We start from the raw sequence: 13,226 nt of genomic DNA, 5'->3' as shown, positions 1-13,226 counted from the left end.
ACCACATATATCGTCTTTAGTTTTTCTTTTGAACTAAATTACTGCTTATGAATGTAAATTTTATCCAAGAATAAAATTTAAACATATATGAGTGAGATGAAATATCGAATTTGAGTTCCAGAATATAAAATATAAATAAAATTACTCGAAAGAATATTAAAAAGAACTAAATGTTGATAATCGAATAAATAATCGTGAAATTTTTTAAGTAGAGATTTTGTTAACAAACATTCTGGTACTAAATTTCAGAAAAGTATGTCTCCAAGCTTGGTGGACAAATTACTGAGCATTAATGGAATCCATCTAAATATTATTATTCACAGTGCAACATTGTTTATTTACATGGCAAGGTATAATTCAAATCTTATAAAGTTGGTTGCAGCTGATTCATATATTCCATTCCTTCCCCTTTACTTTTTCTTCTGCATTTTGGTCAAATTTTTCATTGCATTACATAGAAGACCACGTAGAAGAACCACTCCCCTTCCTCTTCAGATTACTGGATTCTTTCAGCAAGTCAAATGATGTGAATGAACGTGGAGGGACTGTCACATTCAGGTCCTTCCCAACATTCTGAAGTCCACTCTTAATTGGCACCACCTGGTTCCATAATAGAACAATCAACAAAATCCTAAGCTAATGTTTTCACATGCATCCTAAATAGCCATAAGAAATTTCCAAGTCTAGATTCTCTCCTGGATTTTATGATGATGTTCTCCACTGAACATTAACAAAACAATGATGTTGGTACTTTAAAAATCTTTTGAAGAAGCGGCAAAGGAACAGCATAGAGAAACCCAGTAGAGAATCCAAATTCCAAATTTCCATCTTTGTTGTGTCTTCAAAATATACTTGATGTAAATTGATTTTGATGTTTGAAAATATATCAAAACAATTTTTAATACACCAAAATCACTTTATCTTGAAGATACACGGTTTATGCAAGGAGTTACAATATTAGTGTAATAAAAGGAACAATATTTCAGAAGGGTAAATTAAAAGATGGAATATGAAAGAGTGAAGATTGAGGGTACCTTCTTTGGCTGTGAGAAGGAGTTCTCATCCATTACATTTCCAGATGTAAGCACAGTCTTTGTTGATCCAGATAACTGCAATGAATTTGGTTCTAGTCCATCAATAGAGATCTTCAGGTTCACTGCGCTGGTGCCAAAGTTCACAACCTGCAAAAGTCAAGTGATTCCCAGTGATGACAGTGCTAATGAAAGAATTTCCAACAAAACAAATTTAGTATGTTGGGGGGTTTTATAGGAGAAATATACTCAAAATGAGGAATAAATGCTTCTGCAAATTCAGCGTTATGCCATTAACTATAACTATGAAAATACAACTGATTCTCAAATTCTTTAAAAATTACAGAAGAGTAACTTTTGCAAAAAAACGTGTTACCTTTATTCGTATATAATTTTTGTTATCTACAGAACTTTGAAATGTTATTGCTGATGCAAGGACTGAATTGGAGGAAGAATTCGATTGAAGTGATGAACTTAGAAGTGTTGCTCCACTTGACTCTGAGAAAAATAATTGCACCCAATAGCTAGGAGTTCCATAAGCCTGATAAGAGTTGAACACAATTGCATCTGGGTTCCACCTAATGACAGAAATACAGACAATCTTAGTTTTGCCATCAACGAAGAACAATTCTACATAATTTATTAATCACCTTAGCTTATGAATTGAAACAACTTCTTCTCAGAATATTTAGAGCAATGAAATCCTCTGAAAGCACCTTTTCTTTTCTAAATTTTTGTATACATTTAGGTGGAAAAAATTTGTTCTTGAAGCAATTGTTTAGCTGAACAAAAAAAGTTAGTAATCTGCTCAACCACCCTTTTATCAGTTTACAACCATGTCTCCTTGGAGAAATCAACAAACTTTTTTGTCTATTTTATGGTGGAATCTTTTCATAAACATCTTCTACTCAGAAAAGAACATACTGCACAGTAGGCTAGACAAAAGGGCAAACAAGATGAAAAGATAATAGAAATGTCCTGGTAAAATCATTAGAATAATTACCTCCTGTCATTGGCATTAACAAAAAGTGGAGCGTAGCTGACCATTTCGATAACATCACTGCACCAGAAAGTAAAAAATGAAAATGGTGAGTACTAACTATTAAGTGGACTGGATCAGAAACTCAGATTTCATAATGCTACAACCCAAGAATAGGAAAGGAAAAGAAAGATTTCAATGCTTTTCAGCTTTGGTTTGGGAAAAAAGTGCAAGATTTCAAGTTTGACCGTTGTATAAAATAACATCATAAGATGTCTGAGTAAACCTGTTCTTTTCGAGTCCAATAAGGAACCCGGCTTCAGCTAGGGCTGCCAAAAGGCTTCCCGTTCCAGCATCTTTTCCAGTCACAGCATATTCACTTACAAAAGCCTGTAAAAGTGTCCAAAATAGATTGAGTACAAATGGAAATGCCAATAACTAATTAAAGAGAAGAGTTTGACAGAGATCATAAAACCTTTGGACCATTTCGTGATGTGCGGTCAAATGTGTTAGCTCTAGAAAACATGTCATTCGCATTTGTATAAACCTAAGAATAGAAACAAAGTATATGAGAGATCAATTTTTTGTACATCAAGTTAAGAATGCTATTGCATCACTATACAGGTTATAATTCTAACTAGGCTAGCATTACAACATGTATCAACCACGTGTAGCATTCTTGATATTACTATACAAAAAGAAGGGGAAATATAAAAGAAATTGTGTGAAGGGATTTGTTATGAAAGACATGTGTGAAGACATTACATGATAATCATACATATCAGCTGGATGATCTAAAGCCCGAGAAGAACCATCACAGTTTGAGATAATTTGGATATCAGGATAAGCAGTTCTTATTGCATGATAGAATTTCAGGTAGTTTCCTGGCAGTCAAAGATGTAATATAGAAGGAAAAGGCATCAGATTACTCTGTTTCAATTAGAAATGGGAAAAAATATGAAATCCAGAACTATCCATTAGAATCTGTAATTATCATATATTAATAATAAATTCAACAGCAGCATTTGCCCCTCTTGGCATACATAAATAATACAGTGTCATTGTATGCTAACAATGAAAATGTTGCTTTTTCTTAGGACAGAATGAACAAGAAAAATATGCATACCACGATATTTCGGTTTTCCACAATCTTCATTCCCAACAGCAACATATCTTAGATCAAATGGCTCAGGGTGTCCCATAGCAGCTCTAAGAGAACCCCATTTTGAAGTGGGATCACCTCTTGCGAACTCAATTCCATCAAGGGCTTCCTACAATAAAAAAAAAATTCAAGACTCTTATCAACATACTTTTGAGTCAAGTTTCTTTAAAAAATAATGGAAAAAATACCTAATAAGAAGGGGAAAGGGAGTAGAAGAGTATGATAACATACTTGCACAAGAGGTAAAACCGCAGATGTATCAACTTCATCATTGTGGCTGACACCTAAACCAAAAATTCAATTAGAAAACAAAGAATTTTGTCCTTTCTCCTCGTTAGTAAGAAACTCAGTGGATGTTTGGTTTAACTATTTTGATGAAAATAATAGGTTATTTTTGGCAGCTTCGTGAGAGGGCTTTCGAAAAACTGTTATGAAAGCAATTCCAAACAAGCATTTGGTTAACAGAGATAGACATAAAATTACCATTGTTAAATACCCATATTGGTAAAGCACCCAAGTCCTCCGCAAGCTGCTCAACAATAACAACAACAACAACAATAACATGGCATCATTTACTGCTGTAACAAAAAATGAAAGTAAATTCAACTATATAGGAACTTAATAATCCTTAATATATGAAAATCAGCACTTACTTGAAGAAACTCGAAATAGCCAAGTCCATCATCAGTCCAATACATCCAAACATCACCAAAGTGCCCAGGTCTCTCCTCCCATGGTCCAACAGTTGCCTTCCACCGAAATGCATTTCTTAACCATTCTCCTTCAACGAAACAGCCACCTAATGCAATGTAATGAAAAATAGCATTCCCAGATGTTACTTCTGTTCAAACTTGAGTAAAATGGAATTCGACATTGTCAAATGATGCTTACTCACACTAGAATATGCACTAAAGAAAGTAAATAAAGAAACATTATAGTAGATATGTATCTCAAGATGAATCTTAAATGACTTTGTATCTAAAGATACATGAACGAATCTAAGGGATTCCATATCACTTATACAGTTCATATGCTTTTACCTTTTCACCCATTCTTGTGAAAATAAAAAACTAAAAAGGTATGTGACCTTAAACTTATTCTATTCAATTATTCCATTTTTATTTATCACTCACTCATTCAATACATATACTCTTGTAGATTTTTATTAATTTTGTTTTTATTCTTCTAAAATAAAGATTTCACGAACTTATATATAACTAATAGTTTGATTTGTTCGACTTTCATTCAAGTTATTTTATCTTTCTAGTTTTAAATTGCTTACACTGAACACTGTATATCATCTACATGATACAGTTGAAGTAATTTTTCATTGTATCTAAATGATATGATTCCATACAAAATTATGATTGAAGATTCAAAAAATAACTCAATGGTTCATTATTTGAATCTCGATCTGAATAACCTATCACAATTACTGTATTTAATGTATCATATCTTATTGTCTTTTTCCATAGAATCTGGTTTGTTTGTTGTATCCTGTAAAAGAAAGAGCCCTTCACGCTAATGCATGTCAGTTTAGAAAAATGTTTATCTTCTAATGCCATCTAATAGAATTTTCACCTTCATGTTTTATTTCAGAGTTGAAAAACATATAAGCAAGTGTTAAAAATACATTGGGATAGTTAAAAATACGTTAACCTTTTCTTATTTGAGCAATTATAACCAAACAAATTCCGTTTCTGACTTTCCTCTTACTTTTCTAACCTTTCAATTAAGTACACCTCCATTCAAGTATACTCATTTTGGAGATAAAAACTAGAGAGCACATAACACAGAACAAAAGTAATGTTTAAATTGTTTCATGTGTGTAAGACAAATTCTATTCGAAATTTCTCAATCTGAACCACAGTATGCTTACCTGGAAATCTGATAAATTTGGGTTTCAAAGCTGACAGCATTTCAAAAAGTTCAGTTCGGAAACCATGTCCCTGCACCATAAGAAAAGGATACAAATTAATCACTTTAATATGTACACAACTCTTATGTTCTAAGATATAGTTAATCTACTAAAGCTAAATGGTTTCAGAATGTAACACAACCTTATATGTATCCACTGGCATAGCAGACACTTGGTCCAACCATATCACACCTTTGGTGGTTGTCGTTAATTGAAGTCTTGAGTTATGATCTGTTGCTTCGGCAACCAATAAAGTCTCCACCTTTGTCCAGTTTGAAAAATCATCAGCAGTATCCCTGAAAGATCAGTATCAATATCAGTATTAAAACTACAGCACGTAAAGTCTCTGTATCACATAGTCTCTGTAGTACAAAAAACTGGTGCTCACGTGATTGCAGATGAAGCCAGGTTCCCTATACCATTTGATCCTTTTAAGGAAACTGTTAGATTAAGTGATTCAGTTGAACGAACATAGAAGATCACTTTGTATTTCTTCCCTTGTTCAATATTCTGCAAGAAGATCAAAGTAGTAAATATTTTACTTGCAGTCTCAGACATGAAAAATACAAAAATGTCAATGAATGTAACAATATAAAGATATCACAGAATCTGCAATCAGCAATTGAAATTAAATAGCAGTTTAGACTTCAAGACTACAATTTTTATGTTGTTCAGTCTTTTGTTGTTTGTTTTCTATTCAGCAAATATTTGCACTTAGGATTCATGATCAATTTGACGCAAGTGTATCAATTAGCCTCTCACCATGCCCCAGAAACCAGGGTTATAAATACCAACACCTTCATCTGGGCAGATGTTGTCACCTTCACTGTCACATAACACCTCCAATCGAAGTGCAACCTTGTTACGGTCAAAGCAAGAGGTACGATCAGTTTCAACGATTATTGATGATTCATTTCCAATGATTGTCCAAGGATCAATATTAGAAGGAATGTTAGGGCCCCCAGCTTCAAATCCTAAAACAATAATTCATAATATTTAAGCTATAGTTTAAAATAGTGACTTAACTATAACAATACAACAAAGTAAACAGCAGATCCTCCATTTGTTCACATTTGAACATTGATAAAGTAGTATCATCTATAATATCTAAAACCCTCCTTTTCATCAAATATTAGGATTAGGATAAGAAGTTTGAGGCAACCACACATTAAAAAGTGCAAAAATAAAAGGAAATCAACAGAACGACAGCTGCAGATGGGTTGAAAATATCATTTAATAACAGTGAAAAGTTCATCAATTTTATGATGGATACCATAACTAAGGAAAGAAAAATCACAAACCTTTACATATGTTAAAGTGTATCCATTTTTAAAGTTTAGTCAGTTAAAATCATGATGCATTTTAAATCAAGGTTTATGTCATGAATTCTATGTTCTCATATTCTCTTTTATTTTGTTTCAGTTATTATCACGCTCCGTATCAAGTACAACTGATCGATGGAATACTGTGCTTGTGCATCTGAACATGTAACTTGCATGAAAATACCAGAAAAAGAAAAAAGAAAAAACCCTAGAGAAACCTTCTACTGCTGCTATTGTCATTACAAAGTGTGAAAATTATGAAAATGACCTCTGTTGCTGACAAGCTCAGCCCATAATCCCCCAGCTCCAGCATGATTGATCTCCTGAAGATGAAATTCAAGAATCTGGTCATTTTCTGATACTTTCACGTGAGGCATCATCAAATTGAACACAGAGTTTAAACTACAATCCCATAATCCTAACAATGTATGCAGTTTATTTGATTAATTATTTCATATCTTCATGCTTATCTCTTACAGATCATGCATTGCACATGTTCTATCTAGTCCATTTAAAAAGAACACTCATAATAGAAAGGCAGTGGAGCTAATAAATAACAACCAACGAGTGCTAGAAACCAGACCTCAAAGAATATACCAAAAAGTGTGTCTGGTATTGGCCTTCCAGTTGCATCAGAAGCATCTACTACTAGAGTTGTTCTCAGGTCAGTAGCAAAGCATGGGAAGACAAGGCAAAGCACTATGAACAATTGGAGCAGAGAAACATTGCATAAGGGCTTGAATGAACCCATTGTTCACAACATTCAATCTACCTGCAAACTAAGTAATGGAAACGAACATAAACTTAGATTATAAAGGACGAAAAGGGAATAAAAATGTCAAAACAATCAATATGTCAGGCCAAAAAAAAGAAGCACGTTTACTGTCACCACCGTTTGATCCTGCAATATGACAATAATAATAATAACAAAGAAAGAAAAAGAAATAATATTTCAATAACTGCATGGAATTGTTCCAGTCAACTTTATCCGGAAAATCCGAAATCTAGATGTTCTTTAAAGAATTTGGTTAATTTATCACAAACAACACAAAAATAAACAAAATAGGAATTTAATAAATGACAATAAAAAGTAAATCCTGAGCTCGAATTTGACGTTCTGAATGCAATTATTACCATGCCTCATGACAAATATTGTGTGAATTTAAATAATGTTCAAAAATCCAAAGAAATAAACAGTGAATTATTGCAGGTAGCTGCACCCATGCCATGTTTACTAATAATAGCAATAAAATAATGCATAGATTATGAAACAGGTGTCACCCATAACACGATCAAGTTATAAGAAGAAAACAAAAAAAAAGACTATCATTAACAAGAAAAAGGGTCACTGATTCACTGATTGGAGAGCTAAAAACACTCACGATTATGCTTGATCGAAGCAGAAGGTAAAGTAGAATGTAAGGAGTTAAAGAAAAGGTGTCTGTTTGTGTGGAGTGGTTGGTCTGAATCTGCTGGTGTTTTACTTCTCTTTATAGAGAAAGATTTGATCAGTGAGAGTGAAGCGAAAGAGATGATGCAAAGATATTGAGTAGGTATTTTTGCCTTCGCTTCCACGGTTGAAAGAGGAACTGTGATGTCTTCAACACAGACATTTGTGGGTTGTAAATCGATTTGTTTTAAGATTTTCTTCTATTCGGTGTGCGGGACCCACCTCAGTGTGCCGTTCCAGCATCATTGCGTGGCGTAACCACATAACAGACAACCTCAATTTTTCTCACTTTTTGTTTTTTTTCTGTAGTTGATACATTTTTATCCTATCCTTTGCAGAAGAGTTTATCCACTCATAGAAACATGTCATTGTAGCAGTTCTTTTAATAAAAGTTAAATCATAAAAAGTAACATAAAATAATTATTAATAGTATAGTAATAATACATAACTTTCGTACACATATATATAATTACTTGTTTATTTTTTGTATAATATCGCGTCATAATCTCTAACTGAACTGAACAAGGTATGACAAAGCATTAGATATGCTTTAGATACATATATGGTTATAACTTGTCTCTGATTTCGGGTCTTACAACAAACTTTATTCTTACTTTTATAGTTTTAAAGCATTTTGTACTTTTGTGATTCACTTAAACTAGTTTCCTACTGGCGTAATTAATTAAGAAAATATTTATTAATATTAAAATAATTATATTTTATATTACAATGATTATATTATTTGTGTGATTTAATTAAATATTTTTTTATTTTAGATAATTTGTTTTAAAGTTTGAACATAGAACAATGGTTTTATTATAATTAATGTCTTCTTACTTTAATTCACTTATATACTTCGACGAAATAACTTTTAAAACATATAATTTAATATATTACTTTGATATTATTCGTTTAAAAAAATTAATAAATTATGGTAAAGTTATATTTAGCATGTGAAATGGTAATTTTATTTTCTATTTTTCAAATAAGTTAGTTTTCTCAATTTCATTTATCATTAAATAGTTGATATTATTATTATTATTATTATATTTGTAAGTCGTTAGTTTTTTTTACATAAATTTTAGGTTTAATTACAATTTAAACTTTTCACAAATTTTAAATATTTTTAGTTAAATTGTTACTAAAAAAATACTCTAAATTTTTGCATTTTGAGATTTGTTAGTTGGTACTATGAATTATGAATGTAAAGGCCTAAAAATGTAGGGTTATCAAGCCTTAGGTTAAGGTAGTCAGACCCGTAAAACTAAGGACATCATGACCTTAGAATGGACCTTTTAAAATCTGAGTTCATTAGCCAACTTTCCCTTCTCTTTCTAAAACTCTTATTTTTCCTAACCTTGCACCGCCTTCTCTCTACCATTCCCTCACATTCAGCCATTGCATGTTGGATTAGGTGGTGCTCAAGTGACCGCGGCGCAGTGAGCTTCGCAACCAACCGAATAGATTTTCGTTCTTCAGCGGGTAAGTAGCTCTTCACTGTTCTCCGCTGTTTGGGACTTAGGGCAAGTTGCATGTGCGTAGTGTACCCTTCTTTACGTTTTTCCTCTGCTCGTTCTAGCTCTAAGAGTTGTTTCTATCGCCACTTGGGTGATTTGTAGAGTGGGGTTGTGCCCTTGCTGTGTGAGGTGTTGTAGAGAACAGTACTATAAGTTGTGCTGTGGAGTTTTCCAGGTAAGGGGAGCTAGATATTGTTTTCAATTTGCTGGCAGTATTTGTATGTATGTTAAATTCCTTAATGGGTGTGTTGTTTGGTTTGCTTGTTTAAGCTCTAAAGTAAGTGGGTCATACATGTTGATGCGTGTGATGTATGAAATTGTAGCGTGAGGTTTGTAAACTGAATTGATTGAATCTAGCTGCTGTAATTGGGTGTGTTGAAAGTGCTTGGAGTGATAAATTTGTTATAGCTTGAATGAAATGGAAAGTTAAGTGAAATTATGGTGTTTTAGGGCAAATTGGGGGAAGTGAGGTAGTGATTTTGGACATTTGGGGCCTAAAGCGCAATTAGGATGTTGGGGCAGTCTTAGCTAGTTTATTGTGACTTGTTTGAGTCACTAAATTGATCAAAATAGGTGCAAAGCAGTAGGATTGGGTTTTGGATCCCTAAGTTGGGAAAATTGGTGTTTTAGAATTGAAATTGAGTCTTAATCACTTTAGAATGGTAGTAGGAATGTTTAGAATCATTTAGATAAGTTTAATTAAATATAAAACAAGAATTAAGGGTGTTAGAAGTTAGTAAAAATGGTTAGGAATGGTTATGTTAGGTGTTGTTCATAATTCTGCAAAAATTCTGCAGAATTATGCAGTTTCGCCGAAAGTGAACTGATAACCGTTCGGCCATGCGCTGTTGAGCGTTTGGTCTCTTAGGTAGCGTTCAGTCTTAGGTAGCGTTCAGTCTCTTAAGTAGCGTTCGGTCTCTTAGGTAGCGTTCGGTCTCTTACGTAGCGTTCGGTCTTGATAGTGCTCGTTCTTAGGTAGCGTTCGGTCTTGATAGTGCTCAGTCTCAGGTAGCGTTTGGTCTCTTAGGTAGCGTTCGGTCTCTTAGATAGTGTTCGGTCTTGATAGTACTCGGTCTTAGGTAGCGTTCGGTCTCTCAAATAGCGTTCGGTCGTAGTAGCATTCGGTCTCTCTTAGTGGGCGGTCCTAAATAGTGTTCAGCCACTTCTTCAGTCTTACCTTTTATGGACCGTTCGGTCCTGTCCTTTGGGAAGTGAGATACCGTTCGGTCTCCACCATTCACAGGGTGTTCAGTCTTGCTCATTATGTGTTGATGTTTTCTGTTCGGCCTATATTCCTATTTATTCCAGTATGTTATTTTACTAAATTGTTCCGGTTGCTTTAAGGGCTTATGTGTGCATTATCATATTGGTGTTAAAGTGAAAAGTATCAGTATTGGACGTAATTCCATGATCCTCGAGGGGGGATACATGGTGGTGCCCTCAGTGTTTAGAATGATTTGCATGGTAGCTCAGTCTTGGGGGTTATCCTGAAACTACAATGGTCAATCATTCAAAGTAGAGAGGATTGAATCATGTCGTGAGTAGTAGCAAGAGGTCCTAGTCTTGGGTGCTTCCAGTATGGTCCAAGGTGAGTGATAACGGCCTAACCTCGTGAGTGTGGTAGGGTGAAACCCATTGGCAATGGCTTTGCAAAGTAGTAGAGGTCACCACGAGTGCATGAACCACCATAGCTCAACAATCATTCTAAGTCCGGACGAGTCAAGTTTAAGTGAAACAAGTCATGTGTGTGTAGTGTATTGTATCTGTCTTTGCTTGCATATTGCTTGTGACTGCTATAACATGATTTTTATATCTAGCTCACCCTTGCTTGTGTGTTTGTGTTTGCTTGGGTATGCTTTTCTTTTGTAATGATCATCCACTTGGATGTGAGCAGAGGCGGATGAGGTGCCTCTGGAGCAGGCTTTGGAGGAAGACGATGTTGCTGCTTAGTCTCCTTAGGATTCTCTTAATATTTCTTGTCTTTTGAATTACTGTTTAGTTGTTGAGGATTTTCCTGTGATTCCTATCCTTCTGAAATACTCTATTTGCGTTTAAGTTTTAAATTATGTCTCATTTTGGGATGACTGTAAGCTTAACTATCTTATTTACAGTCTACTCTAATTGTCCTCTTTTATATAAATGTGGACTCAATATATTATATGCTTCTATATAATCTGGGATGTTACAATAAATGTGGTTTTTAAGTTTTATTTTGCTCTATGATGATGAATTACATGTTTAATTGGTAAATAGAACTGTATGTATGAGCGTTTGATTTGGCAAGTTGTGTAATATACAAAATTCTTCGTGACTTGCTTTGGATTAGTGAAATATTGTGAAATTCTGTTGAGAATGCCTATTTGAGAGTGAATTGAGTAAGTTGAAATCACAAGAAAACACTAGAGGGGGTGAAGTGTTTTCAAAACTCTTTCGCAGAGTAGAATTTAGTGGATTCTCAAAAGATAGATTATTTAAATAAAATATTCAGACGTTGGTTTTTGTGAAGGGTGCATAAAGGAAAACAGTTTTAAGAAAGCAATAAGCATAGATTTTATACTAGTTCACTTAACCAAAGCTGCGTCTAAATCTCCTTTAAGAATTCTTAAGAGGTTCCCCTAATCTTTCAAAAGATTACATGAGTTTTTGAAGTACCTAAAAAACACTAGAAAGGGGTTAAATAGTGTTAATGGAAAACTTTTCGCAACCCTTCTGATATAGCAGGTTATTGAGTTGTTGAAATCTTCTTTTAAGTAATCGTAGGCTCGACTTAATAGTATTTTGCAATAACAACTTTTAGCGTGCTATTCAAAATATATATATTGTAGTGTTTTGTTAAGAACTTCCTTTATGAAATAAATTGTTTAGCTTGAAAGATTCTTGTGTTTGAAAATAAATCACGACTGCAGATTTTTACAAGAGGATCATTTAGGTAAGAGAAGATAGATTATTTAAATAAAATATTCAGACGTTGGTTTTTGTGAAGGGTGCATAAAGGAAAACAGTTTTAAGAAAGCAATAAACATAGATTTTATACTAGTTCACTTAACCAAAGCTGCGTCTAAATCTCCTTTAAGAATTCTTAAGAGGTTCCCCTAATCTTTCAAAAGATTACATGAGTTTTTGAAGTACCTAAAAAACACTAGAAAGGGGTTAAATAGTGTTAATGGAAAAATTTTCGCAACCCTTCTGATATAGCAGGTTATTGAGTTGTTGAAATCTTCTTTTAAGTAATCGTAGGCTCGACTTAATAGTATTTTGCAATAACAGCTTTTAGCGTGCTATTCAAAATATATATATTGTAGTGTTTTGTTAAGAACTTCCTTTATGAAATAAATTGTTTAGCTTGAAAGATTCTTGTGTTTGAAAATAAATCACGACTGCAGGTTTTTACAAGAGGATCATTTAGGTAAGAGAAGAGATAATTACACAAGATATTTTATACTGGTTCGCTCCAACTGAGCTACGTCCAGTCTCCTCCGCATAAGGTTTCACTATAACCTTCAAACAATTACAAATGAGTATTAGCAATACTCCTTGTACTCAGCTACCTCGCCGAGATTTCCTTTTAGTATTAGCACCACTCCTAGTACTCAACACCTTGTCGAGATTTCCTTTGAATATTCGAACCACTTTTAGTACTCAACAACCCGCCAAGATTTCCTTTGAGTATTCTCACCACTCTTGGTACTTAGCAACCTTGCTAAGATTCCTCAACTCAATTGATTTCAGTTGTGAGTGTTTTAATTCTCTTCAGAATTGTAATCAACGATTGTTTACAAGTAGTTCAAACTATAACTCTCACTGAGAGGATTTGAATACAATACAAAGTAGTATAAACACTCACAAG

The 13,226-nt window shown here is 33.7% G+C and overlaps 1 protein-coding gene across 2 annotated transcripts; it reads right to left on the bottom strand.

Annotated features, from left to right (window-relative positions):
• Nucleotides 1–289: 289 nt before the first annotated feature.
• Nucleotides 290–8,030, bottom strand: LOC124825241 (alpha-L-arabinofuranosidase 1-like). 2 transcript variants are annotated; one of them, XM_088116028.1, is made up of 18 exons: nt 7,795–8,030; nt 6,996–7,191; nt 6,681–6,735; nt 5,853–6,064; nt 5,479–5,600; nt 5,233–5,386; nt 5,052–5,121; nt 3,826–3,971; nt 3,656–3,701; nt 3,404–3,456; nt 3,137–3,281; nt 2,776–2,894; nt 2,486–2,557; nt 2,297–2,400; nt 2,035–2,091; nt 1,408–1,609; nt 1,035–1,181; nt 290–600 (listed from the first exon to the last, which is right to left on the bottom strand). In XM_088116028.1, the coding sequence occupies exons 2-18, from the start codon at nt 7,161–7,163 to the stop codon at nt 451–453; spliced, it is 2,022 nt and encodes a 673-aa protein (XP_087972154.1). In that variant the 5' UTR covers nt 7,164–7,191; nt 7,795–8,030; the 3' UTR covers nt 290–450. The 2 variants fall into 2 exon arrangements, with proteins under 2 accessions (XP_087972154.1, XP_087972155.1); XM_088116029.1 differs by lacking the exons at nt 5,853–6,064; nt 7,795–8,030 and having other exon boundaries at nt 6,996–7,190.
• Nucleotides 8,031–13,226: the final 5,196 nt, after the last annotated feature.

Source organism: Vigna umbellata, chromosome 5 (genome assembly GCF_029865625.1).
Source record: "Vigna umbellata cultivar VRB3 chromosome 5, Vumbellata_1.0, whole genome shotgun sequence".
Lineage (NCBI taxonomy): Eukaryota > Viridiplantae > Streptophyta > Magnoliopsida > Fabales > Fabaceae > Vigna > Vigna umbellata.
The sequence above is the reverse complement of the archived record's forward strand: the minus strand, read 5'-3'. Positions and strand labels throughout refer to the sequence as shown.